General features: G+C 40.0%; 1 protein-coding gene across 2 annotated transcripts in view; it reads left to right on the plus strand.

The window, feature by feature from the left end:
• The window catches only part of AFF2 (ALF transcription elongation factor 2), a 337,074-nt gene that overhangs the window by 302,787 nt on the left and 9,320 nt on the right, over window positions 1–24,967 (plus strand). Inside the window, exons 10-19 of one of the 2 annotated variants that reach the window (XM_067304178.1) lie at window positions 248–410; window positions 940–1,959; window positions 4,091–4,215; window positions 10,161–10,395; window positions 12,279–12,418; window positions 12,981–13,044; window positions 16,425–16,561; window positions 19,631–19,702; window positions 20,078–20,171; window positions 23,629–23,678. In XM_067304178.1, coding sequence (XP_067160279.1) covers window positions 248–410; window positions 940–1,959; window positions 4,091–4,215; window positions 10,161–10,395; window positions 12,279–12,418; window positions 12,981–13,044; window positions 16,425–16,561; window positions 19,631–19,702; window positions 20,078–20,171; window positions 23,629–23,678 — 2,100 coding nt within the window. The remainder of the gene's footprint in view (window positions 1–247; window positions 411–939; window positions 1,960–4,090; window positions 4,216–10,160; window positions 10,396–12,278; window positions 12,419–12,980; window positions 13,045–16,424; window positions 16,562–19,630; window positions 19,703–20,077; window positions 20,172–23,628; window positions 23,679–24,967) is intronic. The other variant, XM_067304179.1, reaches the window with a different exon arrangement.

Genomic DNA, 24,967 nt, shown 5'->3' on the forward strand with positions numbered 1-24,967 from the left:
GCATTTCTCATTTGACAACGATGATGATGATGATGATGATGATATTATCAATGCCAGGGTCAGTGTGCCCCATGAAGCGTAAACCCAGCCAGCTCCTTTGCTCTGTACACAGCAAAATGGCCCCTTGGGATGGTGTGGAGGGATTTGCCATTGAGGAAGGCTGGTGCGAGTGGAGTTTTCCAGGTAGCTTTTCCAAAGGGAACACTTAAAAAACACGTACGGAAGCGAAGGGCTCTTCTCCCCACAGCGGTCTGCCGGGGCCGACAGCACACACGGCCGGCTTGGCCCACTCCAGCGGCGGCTCCGGGAGCTCCAGCGAGTCGGAGAGCAGCTCCGAGTCCGACTCGGACAGCGAGAGCAGCTCCAGCGACAGCGAGTGCAACGAGGAGTCGCGCAGTGCCACACCAGAGGTAAGGCCGCCCTCGCAGCTCCTCCTCGGCGGGGCAGGCAGGGAAGCGGCAGTGAGAACTGCCTCCTGCTCCCCCTTGGGAAAAGGCTGAAGTTCGGCACGCTGCGGTGCTGTTTACTTTTTTCTGCCTTTACGGTTTTACATGTGTGACCCACATAGTTGTTCTAGCTTTTGGAAGAATCCTTCTGGACTACATTTGAATTGCTTTAAAGAAATATTTAGATTTTTGCCAGTAGCTAGAGAAGATTTTATTGACATAGTATTCAGCTGGGACTAAGGAAAGGCAACATGACAAAACTATATCTTCAGGGACCAGCTAAACTTTTTAGTTGTATTAAATTTCTCCAGGGCCACGTTGTAAACCAGATAAGGAAGCCTAATTAACCATAAATACTCCATAAATACTCCCATAAAACTAGCAGTCACCACTAGTTGACTGAAATAAAAGGGTATGTTAAAAACGCCCTCATTTAAAGGGAAAAGCTTTGCTTCTGTCTGAGATTTGTTCCTTGTCATTCTTCCAACTGCAGCCTGAACCCCCCTCAACAAACAAATGGCAGCTGGATAAATGGCTAAATAAAGTGAACCCCCACAACAAGACCATCATCAACAGCCAGAATGAGACGCACAGCGAGGCCAGCTCTCAGCCGCAGAGCAACCAGCAGACCGAAGGGCAAAGCAAAGGGAAGCTCAACAGCAGCCTGCCCCCGACTGATTCCAAAGACCGGGCGATCCTTAGTCCCATCCGAGAGAAAGCCAAACCGCGGGTTGCCCAGAAAACCCCAGAGGCAAAAAGCTCCAAGCAGAAGTTGCCAGCTCATAATGAGCCAACTTCACAAAGGACTACTGGGAAAAAGCAACCCAAAAAGGTAGAAAGGACTTCCAGTGTAGAAGAGTATAACTGGCCCAAACCAAATAATACCAGCAACACTCCCAAAGAAAAAGACACGCAGGAACCCCCCGAGCAGCCAAAGGTTCGAACTAAAGCAGCAGTTGGGAAGACCGCTCCAAGGAAAGAACCACGGACCAGCACAGGACTCACTTCTGAGAAGAAAAAGTACAGAGGCCCCAGCAAAATTGTTCCTAAATCCCGGGAATTCATTGAAACTGATTCATCTACTTCTGACTCAAACACAGACCAGGAGGAGAGCTTGCAGGCTAAGATACTGCCAGCTTGCAGTGGGCCCACCAATGGCATCAAAGTGAAGGACACTGGCAGTAACATCCTCAGCGTAAGTAGTTTAACTAGCAACGGCAGTAACACATCCATTGACCAGACCAGCAATGATTTGGAGGAGCAGCTCTTTTCTCCTATCCCAGTCGTACAAAATGAACTCCTGTCCCCACTGAGAGAATATGAAGAACTCAAATCTCTTTGGGTGAAAATAGACCTTAGTTTACTCTCTAGGATACCTGGACAAGAGCCTTTTGAGAACACATCTGTGAAAAGTGAACCAAGGGAGGCAAATGTGAAACACAGACGACCGTCTCGAGAGTCCCCTACCCCAGCAGCTGAAAAACCATCCACAAAATCCAAAAGGAAACACAAGGTAAGTCATTTCCATCTCTCAGAGGAAAACACTGAATTTCTGTGTGTCCTCGAGGTCAGAACCACAGTCAGTGGTTCCTGGCTGCACCTGCAGCAGGACTCAGCTGCAGTCACAGGGCTCTTAGGGGCATCGTAACACTAAGGCTTTATCGTTTCTACAAAGGACGTACATTTACAAGTACATTACAAATTAACATCAGAAACTATTAAAAAACAAAATCCAGCTGTCAAAATCAATGGATGGTGTATTTTTTGAGATTTATCTTACGAGATTTTCCATTGTGTTTGCTCACTTACCCATTAATCTGCAGAAGGACTCCCAATGACTAGTGCGGATTACTAAGGTTCAGCCATACTCAGAAGATGTGACTGCTATTTGGAAGGCAGGATTTTATTGTCTGCAGAATTAAGGTGTTTTCACCACTGGCTTAAACAGGCATGGCTTCATTGAAGTCAATGGAATGCTGCTTGCTTATGCTCCTGGTGAATTTAGTCTTTATACAGTTTTGTTATATAAACAAATGTGATTCATAGAAATATCATTTGCTTAACTAGCTGCTCTCTCTATGCAGCTACCTGAGAAAGCAAGCATGTTTTGACTTGAGGCATTATGTTTTATCATGTGTTTTATGTTATTTATGCCCAAGGGTATCCTATCTTGTGGGATATGACAGTGCACTTCAAACTAAATGTGTTTTCAGAGAAGAAACAGAGGTTTTATATCGTAAATGAATTTTTGTAGTTGTTTTTTCCACCTGAAATGGTTGTGCTCTGGTCTTCCTGTGAGAAGTCATCATAGCATATTTTTATACCCCAAATTTTATAAATCGTTGTGAATGGGACTTCAGCTGTCAGTTATAGTGGACTTCTCAACTGTATAAAAATGCTGAGTTAGAGCAATCCAGGCAAGAAAGAGTTAATACAAGACAAAGACAGACAATGCAAGGCAGACAGAGGGTCTGCAACCCCTACCCACATGAGTCACTGCACCAACTCCTTCCCTCTTGAATTAAGTGGAAATAATCACGAGTCAACTCAGCAGGCTTTTATCCAATTTATATTATAGCTGTACAGTAAAGGCCGAGAGCTAAAGAAGGAAGGAAAAAAGAAGGAAGGAAAGTGGAAAGGGATGTATACATGTCAATGTTTATGTGTATCTGTAAATGCACCAGGGTTCATATTAATTATATGAAAATGCTTGCTAGGTAACTTAGTGGAGTGGCAGTATGATGGAGTAGGAATCCTGAAGAAGAGTATGGTATTGGTAACTAAACTTCAGGCTTCCAGGAAAAAAAGGGTTGTATGAAAATTGGAAACTCAACTTCAGTAACTGAGAATGCATTAGAAGTGAACAAAATGAAAGGAATCTCACCCTGAGATTGCACAAACACAAGCTAAGCTCTAAACCAGCTTGTTCAGTTGCTGTATGCAGCTGTATGTGTCGCTACCCAACAGGAAACAAGTCAATTAGGATGACTTCAGGGTATATCAACAGTTAAAACAGGGTAGGGAGAGCCTGATTGGGGTTTCTAAACCATGCTATTAAAAGATTTATTTTAGCCATCTACTAGTGGGCTTGAAAGATGATATGGAGGTTCCAGTGACAGAGCAGTAATCATCTTTGCTTGTATCATCCTAGTTCAGGCGCAGAAGTCATGCATCAGGGAATCTTTCAAAGCAAATTTTAAACCAGCTATCTCTGTTACTGACTACCACCTTAGAGCTCACTCCTGTAGCCTTTTAGTCCTGTGAGGAATACGTACTTAGGGAAGTTTTCCCATCGACTTCCATTAAGTCAATGAGTAAAAGCTATTTACTTGAGTAAGATTTGGTGCTATCAAGTCATTCCATCTGAATTATTAATTAAATTCCAGTGCACTACAGAAGATAACTATAGCACATGAGGCTTTTTGCTTCCTAATTATCTGTCTATGCCACTTATTATATAACTTCATGTCATGTGTTTGGAACACGTTTAGCCCTGATTTCAGGTGACTTTCACTTCTCTCAGATCAGTATTTTAACTGCTGCTACTGTAAAGGAAATACACTGAGATTCCTGAGCCCCTCTTAATGACAAGTGAAATTGTGCATAGATGCTGGATCTTTCAAGCTCTACATTTTTTGTTAAAGCAGTCTGAAAGCCTGGATACCTTTGTTGAAAGCAAGAAACAGCGCCTGGAGGACCCTTCAGCTTCATGCCTACTCCCACCTTGTATCTCTCCGATACCGAATCACAGATTAACCAGCACTAAAGAGTAAGTTCTTTTTTTTCCCATAACATTCATAAGGTAGTGTTCTACAAATGTCATTGTTGTAGAGCCAGATGGGAAAACGTCAGTGAGCTGGCATTGCTGTTCCCATCCATTGGGAAGAGGATCCACATGGTTTTGAATTAACTTCATTCATCCTTGTGATGGACTACTGGAAATCAGAGTGCCACCACAGTCGTGCGGTATTCATCTCCCCCCATCCTTCATTCTTTCAAGGTCCTTTCTTGCCCCCTCATTCTTCATCTTTATGGCCAGAGAGTCCTGCTAGGAGTGGGCTTTATTTGATTGCCTGGAAATTATTTTTTAAATCATTTTCTGAAGAGATAATTCTCAGTTTTATTGAAATAGATAGTGGTTTTGCCATTCTACTTCACACACTTCAGGGGCCCTTATGCTTTAACTGTGTATATAGCAATGCCAGGGGTGACCATCTTGATGTTTTAGACATACATGCTTTATATTTCAGCAGACATATAATCAAATAGTTTGTGCCTTTCAAAATGTCTTTGAGAGATGGCTATAATGCTTCAGCAAACAGGCACCACGTAAATAATGATTCTGATTATTATAATCACAAGATTAACATTCTATAAATAACCAAAGAGCCCAATTCCCTTCTGTCATCAATTTTGTGCTTTTACAGTTTTGAGATGAGGCCCTTCTTTCTGCTTCTCACAAGGACAAGCAAAGAATCATATCCACAATGTGTTTGTGAAACCATTTCATTGTAGTAGTATTTGAATTTAGATAAAGTTCAAAAATCATTTATAAGATAGCACATGGATTTTAAAATCCATAAAAATGGTTATCATTTTATTTATACTGGTGTAATGACAGAGTAACTTCAGTCCTTGAACTAACCCCTCATTACACCACTGGGAATAAGATCAGAGTTGGAGTCTGGAAAAGGCAGATGATTTGTAAGTTACGGTGTGGTCTGTAACATGTTGCACATTTAATAAACATCATGATGGGTGTTGCCTGATTGTCATTCCTAGAAATACAATGAGCAGAGATATATTGCAGAGGGAATCAAAGATTATCCATCGCCAACACCTCCGCAGTCCATTAAAAAAATCTTTCTATTCTTGTCTCCAGCAAGCCCTAAGGAGTCACCCCCAACCTGATGTTTCTTAATTTGGGCTTGTTTTCCAGGTCATTAATTTGATTCCTTAGAGCTTTCAAGCCTTTGGTATTCTCTGTTAAAATATAATTGTGTCCATCAACAGTTATTTCCATATGCTAGCTTTTTCTCTCATCTGCCTCAAGTTGTGAAGCAAAAATTTCCTACTTCTTTCCTACTGCAGTGATTGAGACCTGGATCACACTGCATTTGTTATTAGTATCTTCTGGGTTCATTTTAAACAAATGCAGTGTTGTCTGATAATTCAGGTCTGCAACGCCCAGTGACACTCAACTGAATGCAGACCAACCCATTTGCCAAGGTTTAGGGAGCTGGTTGAACTGTGTGATGACAAATTTCTGGAGAGATCCAGATTATTTTTAAGCATTCAGGAGCAGTTCTGTTTTCCACAAGGTCAAGTAGAATTTTAAGGGGAAGGAGAAGAAAGGGGAAGCTAAAGCTGTACATTATTCAAAGGTATGGGGTAAAATAACATTTAGTGGTAAAATGTTAAAAAACAGGCTTTGCCATTTAAACATCTTTTATCCCAAATCTCAGCATTTTCTTTCAGGAGAACTCCTAAGTCTGTATTTGAGGACTTTGAGAAATGCTGATGATCCAGCCCCCAGTAGGGAGGTGCTGTTCACCAGTTAAGAACATGTTCAACCCCATGGTGATGTTCTCATTCAGGAGTAACCATAGATCTGTCCAGCTAGAACTTAATCCCAATGTTGGCAAGCCAGGTTCCCCAAGGCAGACTTCCAGTGGCCCTTTTATAGATGTAAGAATTCATCCACGCTTCTTTCACTGAAAGATCATGATCTCTGGGCCAAAATTTGAAGGCATTCAAGTGTCTGAAGGAATCAGTCACATCTATGCTTTTGCAGCTCCTACTAGGTGCCTATCTAGGGTTTAGGCATTTAAATGCCTTTCTCTCATAATCTGCCCCTAAATATATGGACTCAATAAAGCAAGCAAAGATACACAATTATTTTTTAAAGGTTTTTTAAAGGGTTACATGTCTAATATGGGCAATTAGATGCCTAATTTCCACAGGTTTTCTCTATGACTACACGTGCAATTTGGGTATAGACATTTCAAATGGTCAGTTGTGAACTTAAAAGCCATTTGCACAATCAAATAGCCATTTTGTATTATACAGTCAGTCACTGCATAAACATCTAGTCATCCCTCTGTTTGTTCCTTCTGTCACACAGTCTGGGGCTCTTGCCTTTCCCTAAATGTGGTGTGACATGTAAAATACAATTACTCAAACCAATATCGCTTAATTTTTCTTATTTCTAATATTTCACAACATACTAAGGAATAGATAGTATTATGTTGTGTCCAAATAATTCATAATAATAACTTGAAATGTCCCTATGAGGCCAGATGATTTTTGTCAGATCAGCTGCCCATTTTGCAGCAGAGGATTTTTTATTAATTTATTTGCTTGCCAGAGCAATTTTGTTAGTATCATTAATTGTATGTACTGGTGAAGACCATTAATATCTAAATACCCAATTGGTAGACAGAGTCCAGACGGAATGCTATTTGCTGACATTTGGAAATGTATAACAACACAAACAGTTATTTGCAGATGCAAACTGTGAGTCTAAATTTCAAACTGGACTCCTACAAGTGAAACATGCACAATGTCTAGCAGGCATGCTAGATGTCTGTCTGAAGCAAACTTTTTGGATCATTTTTCAAGATTTCCTATTCATTTTTGTTTGACCTTTAGTAAAAGATGCACCTGTACTTGGCAACGTATCTTAGCCAAGCCCTCGGGTAGTCACAACAGCGTTCGTTAGGGTGTTGTTCACAGCAGAGTTTGCGTTCTACCTCTGCGACAACGACGTCAGCTTCATTCGGTTGCTGCCGTATGGTCCAAGTTAATGCAAGAGTGATCTTTCCCTGCTAACCCCCTGCAGAAAATCAGATACATCGTCAATGCGCAGCGTTTCATTGTGGACAGGGAGAGCAGAGGCAGAGCAAAGCCAAGTGATGGGTGGAGACAATGACTGTGTCTCGCTAATAGGCCAGAGCTACCACTGCACACCACGCGGAGTGGATAAAGAAAGGGTAAAGAAAGGCAGCTCAAAATGTGGGAGTAGAGGAAAATTCCTTCTCCTTTGCACACTGACCTCTTGTTGCTTGCTTGCTTGCTTGCTTGCTTCCTGTGCTAAAAGAAACCAGGCTGAAAAAAAGCAAATGGGGAGTCTTCTCGTTTCTTGATAATTGGCCTTCTCAGACACAAAGATTAAACCCTGCAGCCACAAGACCATCAGTTCTGCTTGTATTTTTTCCTTGCACTGTTATTGTGCTTCTCCCTAGATTTTAAATATAGTTTAACTAACAATCATGTCAGCAAATTAAACCATTGAGTCTCTGTAATTATTGCAATAAATTCATTCAAAATTAGCAATTACTGCAATCAAAGACCAGTTTCTTAGCCCATTAACAGTCCAAAGCAAAGTGACAATCTGGTTAACTGCTAGTAACAACCTATTTCATGGAGGTTATTGTTAACATAAATGCTTTAGCATAAATCTGTGGGAGATAACATTGCTAAATAAATTATCAGTTTAATTCCTGTGAAAATGCACAGGATTAAGTGGGAAATTGGGGGGAAAAAAAAACAGAATTATAACCATAAGGAATTGTTGTTGGGTTTTGAATTTGAGTTATGCAGAAAAAAACAATCCTCAAGTGCCTTTTCATTTCTGGTGAGGTCTCAGAACAGCTTGTGTGCCAAAGCCAAGTAGCTTCACCTATATCTTGGTTTGCTCCACCATATATTTGAGCCCAAAGGTGAAGTGAACAGGCAAAGTTTTAAGCAGTGCCTGAAAGGCAGGTCAGGTCTCTGAAAGTAATTCCACTTCTGGAATATATAAAATTTCACCCATTGATTAGAGAATAGGCTGCTACTGTGGTACCTGCAGCCTTCTTCATTTTTCTCTTGTGCTGCTCTCTTAATCCCTCCGCCTCAGAGTAGCAATTGAGGAATGTTGTTGTGGTTGTTGTACATGTGCCTTAGATTGCCCCATGCCATGATAGACTCCTTGCAACTGAGGATTAGCAGAACTCATGGAAATAACCAGGAATGGCACATGTGTGCCTTCTCTGGGCAGTGCTTAGTTTACTCTGAAAAACTTTCCTCTGGAAATAGTTCTGCATATTAGGGTACTATACCTGGGGTAACTTGTCCAAGATCCCAAGTGCCCTGTGGTGGTGAGAAGGCTAACCGAGGGGGCTTTCAGGCATTTGGGGCTTTGGAGGACGTTTGCAGGACCACATGTGTGTAAAATCAGCCCCAGTCTTCTCCGACCAGATTGCTTTCCTTTGATCTTCTTCAGGCCCACATGTTTTCTGAGCATGACAGCAACCATGCCCTTCCTACTGTAAGGTGTATGAACGCTGTGCTAGTTTTATTTCTTCAAGCTGAAGATCTTTAATATCAGAGAGATTCGAATAAGATAGTTTTAACTCCTCTTCAGTCAAATTAAAGGGTTTTGAGTGGAAGAGCTATAAAACCTCAAATATAGGGGATTTGTTTGATTTCACTCTGCTGTGATCACAGATAGGCTGAAATATTTTGTATTGCCAAAGGCCCTAAGTAGGGGAATGACCGAAGCAGGTGTAGATATTGATACGGTTGGTAAAATTGTGCTACAGAGGCCAGACTAGAATTAGTGCTGCTCTATTGAATGTTGCCGGGATGCAGAGTAAGGAAGCTCGTGTTGCGTTCTCCTCTTTCACTGGTTACTTCAAGGTATTGCAAATCTATAATTTCTGACACTGACTGAAAGGGACCAGGAATGAAACATAAATTCTTGTTGACTTAATTTGTTATTGAAATTGTAGTCAATAATCTTGAAAAGTAAATGATTGTGTAGTGCAATATTAGTTGTCTAACAAAAGATTAAAATTCAGGTAATCTTCATTGACTGAGCTAGGACAGTACCTAAAATAAAAATCTATGAGTAGATTAACATGTTAAACAGTCAGTGGGGTTTTTATTTTTTGATGGATTTGAGAGGAGATAGGTCCAGCAGGTTTTTTTGTTTTTACTGTGTATCACAGCTGCCAATTCTAGCCAGCTAACCATTTCTGTACATAAAACAGACAATAGATTATCATATTACTTGAGCTTTCATGTCAAAACCACATTCATTTTCTGAATCAGGTTCAATTCATCAACCAATATTTGCTCAAGGGCTTTAGCCAGCTACAGTGTATCATTTTAATATAGTGTTGAGCATTGGTTTTATTCTAGAGGTCAAATAATTATTATCTTGTTATTGTTATGGTTATTATTTTGTAGTTGTTATAAATTACTTTTTTTGTTCACATGCCATATGCTATTATGGATGTTTGCAAAGATTGCTTATGTGGGCCTTAATCCACCTCTTAAGAAGATGTTTAATGTTAAACATAAATAGCCATGCTTGATGTCAGAGGAGCTAACCCCGTGCATAAAACTTTCCAGCACTTTGCTGAATCCAAACCTCTGTGCCCTCTCAAATGAAGACTGACTCAAATTAGCATTTAAAGTGGGTGCAATTCGTGCTAATGCACTGGAAGTCATCCTCCAAGGCAGGAGGTTTCTGCAGCCATTGAAAAGGCAGGGATAGCTCTTTTATTTTCAGTGCCTGTCTCCTCTTGGCTTTGTTCCTAAAACATGGGGATTGCTGCACGTATTTGAGGGGAGAGCTGGCTTCTCAGTGTATAGTATCTAGAGCTTTGTGCTATGGAGAATTAACCAAGGATCTTGCAATGCAACTGGTTCTTATCTGTGTCTCAGGAGCAGCAGTGGCTCAGTGAAGAAGGTGGCAAAGAAAAGAGAAGAGAAGCTGTTCCCTCCTCCCTTATCCCCCCTGTTGGATGAGCCGGTGCACAGGCGGCACAGCAGTGACAACAGCTCCTTCAGCCAGGAGACCAACATCACTAACACCTCTCAGACCAGCAGCTCGTCCTGCTCTGTTTCTAAACACAGAAAGAATGAGAATAAATCCTCTTCTAACCCCAAAGGAATCTGTGTAAGTAGCTGACCTCAGTGGCTGAAAGAGAGCAAAGATAAAATAAAATTAACTTAGCTTTGTTCTATTTGATTTTTTTCCAATATCTATTTTTAAATCCTTGTATAGCCCCACTCTAGAGCAGCAAGGAGTGGATCTCTGCAGAGCTGTGCATAAGCAACTCTTGCAAATTCCATTTTTAGACCAGCATTAGGCATCTCCTCGGCGCTGTGTATCACTCCCTGGCCCACCTGGTCCCCAAGCTTTAGAGGAAAGCCTTTGCAGCAACCTGCTAGCTGCAATTACTCACCCTGCTCTGTAGCTCCAACGTGCATACATTTTAAAATAAAACTGGAAGAATTTTAGTATCCAACTCTAAATTCTCAGCCAGAATTAAGCACTGTAGTTATAGTGAACGTTGCAGTCTAAACTGTACAGACAATAAAAATCTGATGAAAAGATACCTATCCATAGCACACGCAACACCAAAATGTCTTCTCTCAGGATCACAGGTTCCCAGCATCTCATACTCTAGTAGTCAGGTTTATTTGCACCTGACCTCCATAAATCTTGTATGGAAACTTAGATATCATGTAAATAGTAAATCCCCCCTCACCCCAAATCATTCTGTTAGGGCTATCACCCCTCCAAATGTTTTAAGATACACAATTCTTTTGCTTGCGTTTTCCCCAGATTCAGATGAATTTACTAAAAATGCATGAAAAAGAGCCAAAACTAGAAGCTGCATAGCAAACTGATTTCAAAAAAAGTAAAATTTCCCGCCAATTGGCCATGTTCTCTTAGAGAAAACTGAGAAACTTCATTTTTTAGGCCCATTTTAGAAAGTAGCCCTCCTTCTAGGTTTAAAATTTATTGCTTAGTATAGAAATGTATCTTAGTATCACTGTCAAAAATAATAGACAAGAAGAAAATTCTGTCACAAAAAAGGGCATATGTAGCCCCATTTTTCACAGTACGCCACTTCATGAGAGGTTGCTGGCCCCGCACGGTAATGGTAAAACTCGCAAGTTGCATGGGAATATAAGTGACAAATCACTTCACCTTATTCATTCATCCCTGTTGCTTTCTGATATCGTTGTGTCACTTCAAGCTGCGAGAGTAATACACACGCCTTCAACTGAAATCAGTGCCAAAATGAACTGCATATGTCAGCAAATAAACAATGCTATGTAAACAGCAGGGCCACTTCCCCTCACTCCCAGCATCTCCAGTCAGATCCATCCGTGGTCTATCTCTTATCCTGGTATCTGAAATATTTGTCTACTAAAATATGTTAGAAGCCTTTCCCTAGTTCTCTGCTCCACCTGTAGTTTCGTTTCTCTGGTTGTGGACCTAGCTTGCAGATTACAATTGCCTGATCTAAATGCATCTGTTTTGCTTCTATTTTTAGTCAATGCAAAGTCACAGCTCCTGAGTTCTTCTTTCCATACTTCTCTCTGTTCTTTATTGCAAGGGAGAAGAAACCATTCCTTGCTCAAATCTGAGTAGACTTTTCAGGCACCTTACAGTCATCTGATAATAACATAGAAAAAAAGTTACATTAGTATGGTCCACCTCAAAGGAATTTGCGTCTACATCCAGCCCCTCCACATTTGATTTCCCCACCCTTGCTTTAGAGAGTGTCTCTAGTCAGTAACACTGTGGTATCCAGGCTGGCTTTTCATCTAAGAGTTAATGAGTTCAGGTGAGGAATCAGCAAAGTAATCATAATGCTTAATTAATCTAACAGGCTCGTTATATAAGAGGGTGGAAGCTGGTTTTGTGAGGATGCAGTTGTGTGTATGAGTGTTACTTTGTGTCAGTGCTTGTTTTGATTGAGCACTTGTAGCGTTGGACGGTGTTTGTTTGAACTACAAAGAAATAATAGGAGCCCTTTTCCCCAGGAGGAAGAATCCCACAGTGTGCCAACAGCCAACGCTCTCCTTGACACCAGCCATCTAGAAACAGACATCTGGTCTGCAATGCCAGCGCTTTCCAATGGCAACTCTGAGCCCCGAAGGCCTAAAATAACATTTGATGATGTGTGAGTACTATTGGATATCTTTGTGCCAGTCATGTGTTGTATGGTTTGGATCTTTGTGCAAGCACGCTCTCACTGGGAGCTCTATCTTTGCTATAAAGCTAACGTTGGGCACCTGTGCAGGTAGTACCGCATGATGGCACATACAGTTTTATGTTTTAAAAATGAACTGTTGTCACTGATTAATGAAGATCCTTTCAATAAATGTTTTCAGATCATTAATGTTGGAATCACAGGTAATTCTTCTTTTTTAATTATTTTATTTTAGCTCCTCTAATGGAAGCTTCTTATACTTAATTGATTTGAATTATTTTTCCTTTTCCTCTGTTCAGCACACATTAATGGCCCTTTTGGGCAGCCAGTTTCCACAGCTAGCTATTTTGCTTTCTGCTCACCCATAGTATTTTTGCATTCATCAGCTTCAGATTAATATCAGGATCAGATTTAAAGAGATATGTGGGTGTATATGTCTAAATTGTTCTTGGAAGCAGTCAGCACTTTTTGCAGACAGTGTTTGTCCAACTGTATGAAAACAAGCTTGAAATAACTAATTTTGTCTCTTTAGGCTTCACAATGCAGATTATTACATGCAAGAGGCTAAGAAGCTGAAGCATAAAGCTGATGCACTGGTATGTTTTTGTGGTTTTTTGCCCCTTTCTGCTATTGAGTTGGGTGTTACAAAAATGTACATTGTATATCTCATCTAAAGCCTCAGGAATCAAGAGGAGCCCTGCTATTGACTAAAGTGTGCTTCAGGTTGTGCTCCATAAACTCTGTGCCCACCACAAGCCAAAGCCTGAGTGCCGCTCTTGGGCTTTTAATGCATCATTCCCCAAAAAGTGATGCTCCAAAAAGAAAAAAAGAAAAAAAAAAATCTCTTCTGGGGGGAAGCAGCAGTCATGCTGTGTGCGAAGGATGTAAGATCAGTTTCATGAAAGATGATGTGTTTTTGAAACTTACCTACATCCTTATTTTGAGCCCAAAACAAAAGTGTTGAAATATTCCATAATGGAAAGTTAAGAAAGGCAAGTCACCCTCTACCCCATTATCATGTGGAAAAAACTGTTTGAAATTTTAATTCCAATTGTTAAAATCTTGCAGCAACTGATTTTTAAATAGTGCATTCATTTTTACTGTAGGCTATTAGATTGGTAAATAAAGACTCAACACGCTTCTTTCCAAAAAATCTTGCAATGAGATAGTTCAATGCTGGGAAAACCTTTTTTCAGTTTTCTTCCCAGATGAAATTCTCTTAAAATTGACCTAATTCCATAAAGTGTTTGATAACTGCATAATCTGACAGATTACAGTTCTATCATAGTTTGTTCAATCCAGTCTATTGCCAGCCCTGAAGTGCCTTTAGTGGTCATTTGCTTTGTAGTGTAGACTGTGCTCCCATATGCTACATAGAGTGCAGAACAACAGCTTGTTTAAAGCCTGGTGTTACTTGACTCATTTATTTCTTTTAATTAAGACATCTAAAATGGACTGTGGCCATTCACTTTGCCCCTCCAAATTACAGCTAAAATGGAACTGAGTGATTGTTTGCCTCTCATTTATTCTGTTTTTTTTGCATGCATATTAGATTGTTCATCATCAGAGCTCTTGCACCTGGAAATAAATGCCCCCCCCCCCCCCAAAAAAAAGAAAAGGCAAACACATCCTGGGTTTAAAAGTCCTGCTGTCCCTCTGCCCTGAGTGAGCTGGAGGAGTGAGGGGGAGTTGATGCATCAAGCTGCCAGCTCTTCTGGCTCCCCTTGTGATTCAGGGCACTAAGTTATTGAGTGTGTTGTCTGTGGGACGTGGGTGCTGGTTTTCTGGCAGCCTGCCGTAAGAAAGCATCATCCCTGCCGACCTGCCCGTTCCCGGGATGCCCCACCAGCTCAGCAGAGCGTGTTCCGGGGGGGCTCTGACATGGACTTGGGGAACGCCTGCGGGAGCTGCCTGACAACACCTCCTGCAGCCGACTGACCTTTGCAGAAAGCACACACACTCTGGCACAGGCTGCCTGCTCCATGCTAGCAAATATTTACAGGCTGAAGCTCCTGATGATCTCAACATGCTATGTCAATCCACAGCCTGATTCACTCAAAGTGTTGACCTGTCTTCGTCCTCTTACCTCGACTGCGCCTGCCTAGTTGGGCGTGTTTCTCGAGCAGAACTAAGAGGAAGAGGCAGGGCACATCGCGCCATCACCTGCAGGCAGGCCTTTCCTGTCGCCTGCAGTTTGGCACCCAAGCACCGCTCTTGGTGTGCGAGGCCATCTGCTACAATGCAACCTGCTGGCAGACACAAATGCCCACAGATGCAGTATCTGCTTTTTCTTTCCGCTATTTAGATCTCAACTTTTTTCCACCCAACACAGCTGCATGCAAATTATCTCCATGTAGCACATTTTCGGTACAATCCCGTAGCATTAGTTGTCCTTCAGAAACAGTAGCTTCTGGTTACTTGGTGCTGACACGAGAAAGTGCAGGGGGAATGGTGACATGCATTGCAGTGGTGGGAAGGATAGTGTGGGTGACCTCAGGACGTGTTGGCAAGCACTCATGAGACGAGTGGCAATGCCGTGCCTGAGTTTGTGCAGGAAGGGGTTTGTGGTGAAGGGTGGTGCGCTTGGCGTCATGTGGGAGTGACCCCAGGTAAACCTATCACTGCCTGGAGCGGGAGGAAGGAATCGACCGATGGGGGCGTGCTGTCCCAGCGGGAGCTGCTTGTGCCACGTGGAAGAGATCTTGGAGGCCTCTTTCCATGCTCATCCATGTGGTGCTGAGCTGGAGTAGTCCCACCCCCCTTGCTGGGGTCAGTGTGGCACACGCTGCAGGCAGGAGGGCAGGATTAGATCCCACTGCCGGTGCACCAGCACCCAAAAGGTGTGTCCTTGCTAAATCCACTCACAACCACTTTAGTTAGGATTGTGGGGGGGGGTTTTCCAAGTCTTCCTAAGAGAGGAAGACTTGAACCAAAGAAATGTGTAGCATATGCTAAGGAATAGCCAGTGGAATACAGTGAAAACATACAGAATATCTCCCCTTTTTTGATCATTCAAGTAGTACTGATCAATCATACAAACAAAGGTTTTGTATGTAGTTGTGTGCAAGAGCAGAACTCGAAATTAAAAAGCCTCCTATGAATACAGAAGGAGCTAGCTGTAAGGAGAGCTTAGGAGCAGCCACAAAGCTGCATATATTGGTACCTTGAACCAATATTAAACGTTCTACTAAATACATTGCTAGAATAGGCTTCCATTTTGTGAATGGAAAACATATGCAGATGCATCAAAAATGTTTTGATAGAGACATGCAAAGAAATTTTTAAATGATTTAAAGTATATTGGTTCTCTTATATTAAATGCTGCATTAGAAGAATCTGTACATCCAGCTATCAAAAATTGAAAATGTTAAATACTATTATAAAATACTTACTATAAAAATGTCATATATAATATTCATTACACATAAAAAAGAAATCAGTATGTCTAAGTCAGTTTAATCACAACCATTATCAGGGCTAAAACCTTTTGCAATAAAATCCTACTAAAATAAAATATTTAGCAGCGCTATATTTTCTCCCTTTTTCCACCATTTCAGTCATCACATAAGTGATGAGATTTTTCTTTTTTTTGTCAACAGTCACCACAGAATGTGACATATGACAAGTGGCAGGGAGTTGTTACTTAACCCTTGCATAGTGCTATTCACACCTAGTTCATACATCAGGGAGCAATAGGGATCTCATGTTTAAACATGCTGAGTATCCTTCATTGCCTGTGTAAATCCACAGATGTCAATGAATGTACATTGATTTACTTCTGTGGAGCATCTGGTGTTATGTTATCTGAAAAGACTTGGTAAAAACATAGACCTTGCTTTAATTCCTGTATGCATTCACTCTTAACCACCAGCCTCGCTTTGCTTTCATCTTAATGCCGGTGTTGCTTTGCATTATGATCTGTCTACCTAGAAATTAAAGCTGAAGCATTTTCTTGACGGTGCCATTCCTGTTTCAGCTGGAGAAGTTCGGCAAAGCAGTGAATTATGCTGATGCTGCCCTCTCCTTCATCGAGTGTGGGAACGCTATGGAGCGAGATCCATTAGAAGCTAAATCTCCATACACCATGTACTCGGAGACTGTGGAACTCATCAGGTTAATGTCCTTTCTGTGATCATTTTCATAATCTCATTTCATTCATAATTAGAACCTGCTATGTTTTAAAAAATATCATTTCAACGTATTAATGATTTGTCCAAGGCATCTTCATCTCAGAAGTCATCATAATTAGTTCTTGCCATTTTATTAATGTCATGGAAAATTTATAATTGATGGACACTGCTTTTATAAATTATCCCCTTTAGAGGTTATAATGTGAGTGTTATAATTTGCAATATTCATAAAATTAAAATTGAAATGTAGTGGGTGGAAGTAAAGTATAGTAATTTCGCTGTTTGGCAATGACACTTGTCTTTTAAAAGGTGTAGTTTTATAATTCAAAACATTAAAGTGAGTCTATCAGGATTTCTATTACAAACCCTGTTTTTAGAGGTTTATGACTTGGCTGTAAAAAATACTGTTCCAAGCTGAAACTTGGCACGTAAGATCATAGCCAGAGAGGAAGCTTTTTGCATGTATTACATTTTAAAAGTATACTTTTTAATGTTAAGGGAGTGTGAACCAGCTGAAGTCCACTGAATTAGTTTTAATGCAATTTTGCAGACTCTTAGACCAGATTATAGATGAGAGAGCCTTTGCTTAGTAATAAAATGCCTGAGTTAGTGTTTGAAAATCTGCTTCTGTTATGTATAGCTGTTTGAAAGTGTGGGCTCCATAGAAAGAATGGTCTCCTGAGTATTTAATGAGCTTGTTTGCTTTACTTGCACAAATTATCAAAGCAAAATCAAGCAGGATTAAGTTTACCTGTGAGCAGAACAACAGGAGTTTTCCTCTTCGCCATGATGCTCCTTTTGCTTTCCCCAGTGTACGCTGGGAATATCACCATTAATGTCAATGTAATTACTGGCAGTTTACACAAGATAAAAAAAGAAGAATCAGACTCAAAGTGTTTGTTTTTTAATAGGACGGAGAGGGGGGGTTAATGTGTGGGATTTTAACATGCCAGATTAGCATTAAGAGACTGTCAAAAATAATGCATGTTTTACATTTTGAATAAGTAGGTATTTACATAATCAAATGTATCAGATCTTAAGAAGCTCTTACTCTCAGATAAATAATATGCCTGTTAAATATTTAAAAACGTGTGTTTATATTCTACACTTGTTAAAGAGAAGGAGAAAGACTAAAGAGATTACTCAATGAAAATTATGTTCACTCAACATTTAGGATCTAAGTTAAGCCCTCCAGAGCAGTGGGATTATGAACAGGAGCCCCCTATCTCTGCTCCTCTGTGCTGAAATTCCTGTGGCATCACAGCGGATAGCTCAATGCTTTCTGTGTGCTGAACTACACAAGTACAGTCATAGGGCAGGGTAAATTGTAGGAACTTTCTTCTTTAAAGAAGTGAGTGTTTCTTCATAAGGAACTCCCATTTATTTATGTATTTAGTTTAGAAAACCGCAAAGCAAAGTTGAATAATTTTGTCCCTCAGTCCAGCAGCCTGTCTGTTTGGCAGTGGAGGAGTCTGGATGACTTCAGTAGGGTAGATGTCCTATTTCTAAATAGCTGAAGTCAGGTGAGATTAATTCCACCACTTACCATCTAAGGACTTGAAGACGAACTTCATTTACAAAATCATGTATTCAGCATCTCATAGGTACCCAGTGGGAGACTGATTTGCCTATATAATTGCTGTCAGTGGCCAGACACACAGAAAAGGTGACTGTCCAGGCAAGCATTAGGCTGGTGTGGCTTCAGTAAACTCCTTGGACAAATACCCAATTCCTGCAGGCGGTAGTGGCTGCTGAATGTGCAAATTGAGCATGTGGTTGTGCACACACCTTTTCTTACTGTGGCTGCTAATGTTAACATAGGTTATCATTGTAGGATACGAAGTAGAAGAAATTTTTCTCACTTTCACTCCTCCCTCTTTTGGAGGCCCCATTTTCCCTCTTCACCTTAGCTATGGCTGCCCTGAGCATCTGCCTCAGACACCTATTTGTGAAAGCAAGTGGAGCATCAAAGAGATTGAGAATATCAGGGATCTGACTGCCAAAGGTGTTGAGGTTAACTGTAACACTAGAATTCCCTAGCCTGATGCTGAAAATCCCAGAGAGACGTACAGCTTTGTGTTTGGGATTCATTCAGTATGACCGGAACAGTGATAATGAAGAGCAGGTGAGGTGAGAAGCAAAGGAAGTGCATCAGGTGTCGTGCTACCAATGCAAGCCAGGGACTGACAATGGGGATGGTGGGACGAAGGCAGCGCGAGAGCAGCACAACCTGCCTGCACTCCATTACCTCCTTGCAAATGAGAACTCATCAAGGCTGCCTGGATACCTTAAAACTTTCTTATGCAACGCTGAACCCTATTACTTATTCTAACACAAGTACCTGTGAAATTGCATTAAGGCTCAGAACAATGATTTTATGTGATGAATTGATTTTCAGGAGACTAAATGCATGGAGTGGAGTGTGCTCAGTTAAAGAGAAAAAAGAGGGAGGAGGTAGGAATACTCAGTCTTTGATCACCCAAATGCTGGACAGCAGCAATTAAATAGAGAGGGAAGACAAAGTATACAAGCCTCACAAATTAATGGACCTAAGAACTTAAAAAGCTGTGAACATGACCTTTCCTGTATTTAAACCCATTTTCTATATAAAACATTTTAAAAGCTTTGAAGAAGCATTTATGAGAAGAATTTTGAAGGTATTATTCAAGCCCAATGTATTATATGTTAAAACTTGTTATATATTACTCTACTCTTCAGTACATACAGGGCTGAGATCTTATGCTTCTCCCAACACTCATCACAAAGGTTGCTAGACTCAGCTTAGATGGCTGGATGTAACATCATTAACGCTCTCAGAAATAGTTCACCTCATTGGCCCAGAAAATGGGTTGATGATTTACTTTAGTCCTCCAGATTTTAAGGGATGCTTTCTGTTGAATGTTGCATTGATCTCATCATTATCAAACAATGTGATTGTTAACTGTTGTGCTTGGAGAGGTGTGTCTATATGCAGCTGTTATTTCTCAGTGTCACCAATTCTCTTGGAAACACCTTAACTCCCAATTTCTTCTCTCCTTACCTTTATGACAAGGTATGCAATGAGACTCAAGAATTTCACAGGCTCTTCTGCCACAGAAGGGGACAAGAAACTAGCAGTTTTATGGTGAGTCCCATTGCGACAATGAGAGAAGCAGCTAAAATCTTAAGGAGGACTTTAGAAGCACTGAATTACTTAAGCAGCTTACAGAAGATCATTATTCTTGTTTTCCATTAAACTATTAAAGGATAACTAATGGATTTCTTCAGCAGCTGACTAAACATTTATTCTTCTAATTTATACTCTTATCAAGACGGGTTTTTAATGCTTCTGACCATTTTTTTTTATTTTTCTCCATTTGCCTATGTTTCACAATCTAACCTTAGAACAAAAACTGCAAAATGTAGGTCAGCTCTTTTTTTTTTTTTTTTTTTTTTTTTTTACAGTTTATAGGTTTCATTAAGCAATGGAATTAACATAATCCTTTCCTAATTACCACAGCTACCGATGCTTATCACTTCTCTACTTGAGAATGTTTAAACTAAAGAAGGACCATGCTATGAAGTACTCCAGATCTCTGATGGAATATTTTAAGGTAATCTTTATTCTGTTTAATTTATTGATGCAAAATGAAATTCGTACCAGCACTGAGGGCTCTCACAAGTATAACTGCATGACTTAAAGTCCCACATTTAAACTCTCCCCTGGGAAATGCAGGCAGGATGGCTGTAAGGGGGTGGAGACAGAAGTGAATTGGGGATTTTTGGATTAGCCACTTGATTCAAAAGACCATACTCAGTAATTCTACTAAAATAACATTATTCTCAATGCTGTGTAATGTTTATGCGAGTTTCTGTAAAGGAAATCCTGATTCTTTCAGGATTTCAATGTGCAAGTGATTATGAACTGACCCCAAGCAAACCATAATAAAACAGTTATTTCAGCTTTAGTTAGTTAAATTTAGGTTTTAAATTCATCTACACTTGCTGAAGGTTTTTACAGATTCATTCAGAGATTTCTTGGACTCTTCTTTAGTTGAGTTCAGCTCTCTCCAGCATAACAGTCTGGTGCCTTGCAACCTGGGCTGAAAAGGGGCAGCCTTTAGTGCTCTCCTTTTTCTGTGGAACTTCAAATTGCCTCATCTACATCTTGAAAGTTTTCCTTTACCTTGAAATGAGTGGAGATCAGCTGAGTGTCAGACCAAGGTGATGTTTTACTTTACCTTGTCAAATGCTGTTTATCTAATTCAAGAACATCATGTGCTGTTCCTAAATTGAGAGAAACAGAATCTGTCTTCAGCTTTCCACGGCTTTGGTATTTATATTATATGAATTAATGTTGTGTTTGAATCAAGCATCAATTCTTGTAGTTGATTACTACATATTATTCTATAATTATATAATTATACTGGTTTGTCAGCCCGTCAGAGGCTTCTCTTATTTTTTCAGCCTCTGTGAGTTCGGTCCAGGCTTTGACATATTAGTACTAGAAAACTGTAAAGCTTTTAACGCTGCGTTTTTTATATATATATTTTCATGAAAAATGGTAATAAAATGGTTGTTCTGCTGTAAAACTCTGGTACTATCTTGCCAGCAACCCACATCAGCCTTGACCTCACTTCTCTGTGTGTGTATGTGTGTGAATATGTAGTTATGTGTGTATCTGAGTAACTTCAGTAACGCTACTGCTGGTCTTCTGCTTAAATTGAAGCTCTTCTGAAGTCATCAGGAGTGTCTGTTGACCTCAGTGGGTTTTCAGTCAGGGCTTTGCACGAGGATAAATCTAACTTGTTAGATGCATTTATAGCCTCAGCATTTTCATAAAATGTATTCTGTTCACTTCAGATTTAATCCAGGATGAGTGCAATTAGTCTCTTACAAAAATGGCTGTTAGGCAAATCATCTGATAAACTTCGTGCAGAAAGCAATGATTTCTTAAAAATATCTTTCTTAAAAAAACAGACAAAAAAAAAAGTTGTGGTGTGATTCTCTCTTACATTAAAACCACTTTACTCTCTCAAGCTGTGCAAAGGGAAGAACATATCACATGTAATGAAGAATATATTACTGCTCCCAACATAAGACCATTTTACTGTGTCTGCACAGAAAACGTGTTTTAATGTAAATGAGAATAAGGGCAAATTTTAAAAAACGTAGTAAAATAGACAAATTGGAAATGCTACTTGTGTATTTGGATTATATGTTCAGGATCCCTTTGTAGTAAAGGCATGGGGTGGCGGAAGAAAAGAATGGGAGCTATTAACTGCATATTAGTTTTCTATTGCTGCATAATGTTCTCTGTGTTCACTAGCAAGAATCTGTATACAAATGAAATGGATTAACTATTTTAATAGAGCTGTTATTCAAAGTTTTGCACAATTTCAACTGTGAAAGGCAACCTACTGTTTACAGCAGAGCTAGAGAGGAATCTTTTAGTGTAATTGTTTTTTATGTTTTTGCTCACAAATGCCACTTAGTCCAAATTGAAACCATTCATGGGACATGGCTGGTTTTGCTTAATTTCCAAGTTTCAATTTGATATTTTTGACATTTTGCAATAAAAAATAACCTTTTGATCATAAAAATAGCTTTGAAATTTAGAGACAACTTGGAATATAATATAGCCAAAAAGATAAATGTTTAAATTTCTTAAAATTAGCAAAACCAACATCTCTTGATTCACTTCACCTATAAATCTGAGGAAGATTTTTATTTTTTCAAAAATAGTTGTCAATTTGACTTTGGCAAAAAAAAAAATCAAATATTCTCATGGTCATGTATCTACCTCCAGTGAAGATCTAGTCTTCAGATACTGTCCCCAGACACTCTCTGGAACACACTGCAGACAGTGAGAACCAACATCAAAGCTAATTTTTCATCCCTAAAGACCTTCTAGACCTTTAAGATCTCCTTCCTTCTTGCATATCAGTACGTGCCAAAAACATACTCTACACATGCTGTCTGCTCCAAAACTTTCTAGTTTATGCTCACTTCTTTAATGAAATAGTGACACGCTGTATAGGAACATACCAGCAAGGCCACTGTTAGGGTTTGGGCAGCGTTTTCTGCTTTAGTCAATACTGTTTGGCAATTTTAGCTGTGTTAAACGTGAAGGGTAGGGTTTTACTCCCCGAGTTTGCTGCATGACCTTGGGCCGTGCAGTTAACTGCTCTGTGCTCCACTGAATCTCTGTGCCTTACATGCATAACATCAATTACAGTAGTCAAATGAATCCTGCAATAATAATAACAATAATACTTTGCAGAGAACTTATAAAATTAGATTGAATTTTCACTGTGCGTGCTGACGCCTTTGCAATAGAGCTCAGACTGATTGTTTTCGGAGAGGACCCATAGATAGCTTCAGCCCTAATACTACCATCTTTTATGGAAACTATCAGCAAGTAAAATACCATCTAGTTTGAGCAAGACTGAAAAAACTCTGGGCCTTATTGTTGGTGGGCAGTCTTTTTGTACAAGCTTATACAAGGCGATACACAGGCCTGAAAGGTAGAATGAGTAAGCAGGTAAGGAGAGTCTGTTTGTGCAAATAAAATACATGAGAACAAGGGGATTTAGGCAGATCCTTACAAGAAGTTTTATTTCTCCTGCTATCAGAATTGCAAGTCACCTTCCCAGGCAACTTGGGAGGATTGCATTTTTTTAAGGCATCAACTCAAGGGTTTTTTTGTTTATGGTTAAAAATGTGCAGGTCTTCCTGAAGTTGAAAAGTCATCTGCACTCTGAAGAGCTTACTTTGTAGCATAATATTTAAAGAAGGGTAATTAAACCACTTCTTTGTGAACCATGTCTGATTTTACTGGGACTTTGCTGTATTCTCTCTTTTATCAAGAGACTTGCATGCAACTGGTTGGAACCTACCAATCAACCACTAGCCATTCTGTTAGGAGACTCTAATGCTGGGCTGTTCTGCTGTACGTACTGAAGCTCTTGCAGCTAAAACAGGGAGTGTTGAGCCTTGCATAGGCAGTATTCATGTACTTTCTATTTTACTTGCATCTCCTTTATTTACCCTTTGGTTTTGTACTTGCAGAACTCTTCAAAAGCCTCGCAGGCACCCTCACCTTGGGGCGGCAATGGAAAGTGAGTATTTTCTGCTAAATACTTCTCTCTGGGAACAAGCAGTCCCAAGGGGTTGGGGGAAAATGTTTTGGTGCTTTTAAAGGCAAGACCTGGCCACGACAGAGTGGTATGGGAGCTACAGGTATGTTTCAGTTAGGTAGCAGGTAGAAAATATTCTTCTGGGCTGCAGAATTGACTTTAGGGGTTCATGGTCAATACAGCTGCTTTGGGCTTGTGGGGATGAGAGGTTCCCACCAGGCTAAATTAGGTACCCATGCAAGCCATTTGGCTTGGGGGTTGGAAAGAAGAGTTGAAATACATCTTCATCTTTATGCAGAGCCCCCACAAGCCTGAAATCAGACCCTGGTGGGTCTATGCTGAATTCTTTGACAGTTTGCATCTCAGGCCAAATGAAGGCCATAAAAATATCTGTTAATTAGCTAGCAAGTACCATGTCATTTCAGGAAGCCAAAGTAAAGATAACCTTCATTGCAATGATTTTTCAATGATTTGTTCAGTAATGAAAGACCAATGAATATTTCATTGATATATGGTAAGTGCAGTTTAATAAAACTAAAGGTGTAATAGTGGTGAAAATGTGAAGGCACTTAGTCAACCAATTATGAGAGGCTTTATCCTAATGCTAAAACCACCTCAAATACAAAATTGGAGGAATGTCGTTATGATCTGCTTTCAATGGAGGTGAGTTGCTGCAACCTTGCTTTTATCTGGCCACATCTATTGCCATCTAATACATATCTTTCTTGATCCTTTCTTCTGGCCGCGCATACAGATAAAACAAAGCAGAAGGACTTTGCCTGTCTTTCCTTCTTTGAGTAGGCTGAATTTTCAGTGAAAATGACCATTACTGTTTCTGGTGATCTATAATAAGAAAAGACTGTATGACTTCTGAGGAACCAAATAAGGGAACAAGTTAATAGAGCTGTAGAAGGGGTAGATGTTTAGCACACAAAGAACTTAAGTTTTTAAACAGAACTTGTTTAAAGAAACAGAAATTCTAGTATTTTGTTTAAGGAAAATTCTTCCCAAATTCTGTCTTTGGTTCAAAATATTTTGTCTCAATGTGCTTTTTTATGCAGTTAAGTATAGATTATAACACAAACTAAAGTGTTGAAATTAAAAACCCTTCTAAACAAAAACAAAAAGATGTTTTAACATTGGAAAAATAAATCCTAAATTAAAAGATTCAATATTATGCCAGATTTTCAGTGAAACGTTGTATTGCAATAACATATTATATCTCTCCAGTAAGGTTTACATAAAGTTCCCATGCCAGAGTAGACCACTGG

This window comes from Apteryx mantelli, chromosome 13 (assembly GCF_036417845.1).
Source record: "Apteryx mantelli isolate bAptMan1 chromosome 13, bAptMan1.hap1, whole genome shotgun sequence".
Lineage (NCBI taxonomy): Eukaryota > Metazoa > Chordata > Aves > Apterygiformes > Apterygidae > Apteryx > Apteryx mantelli.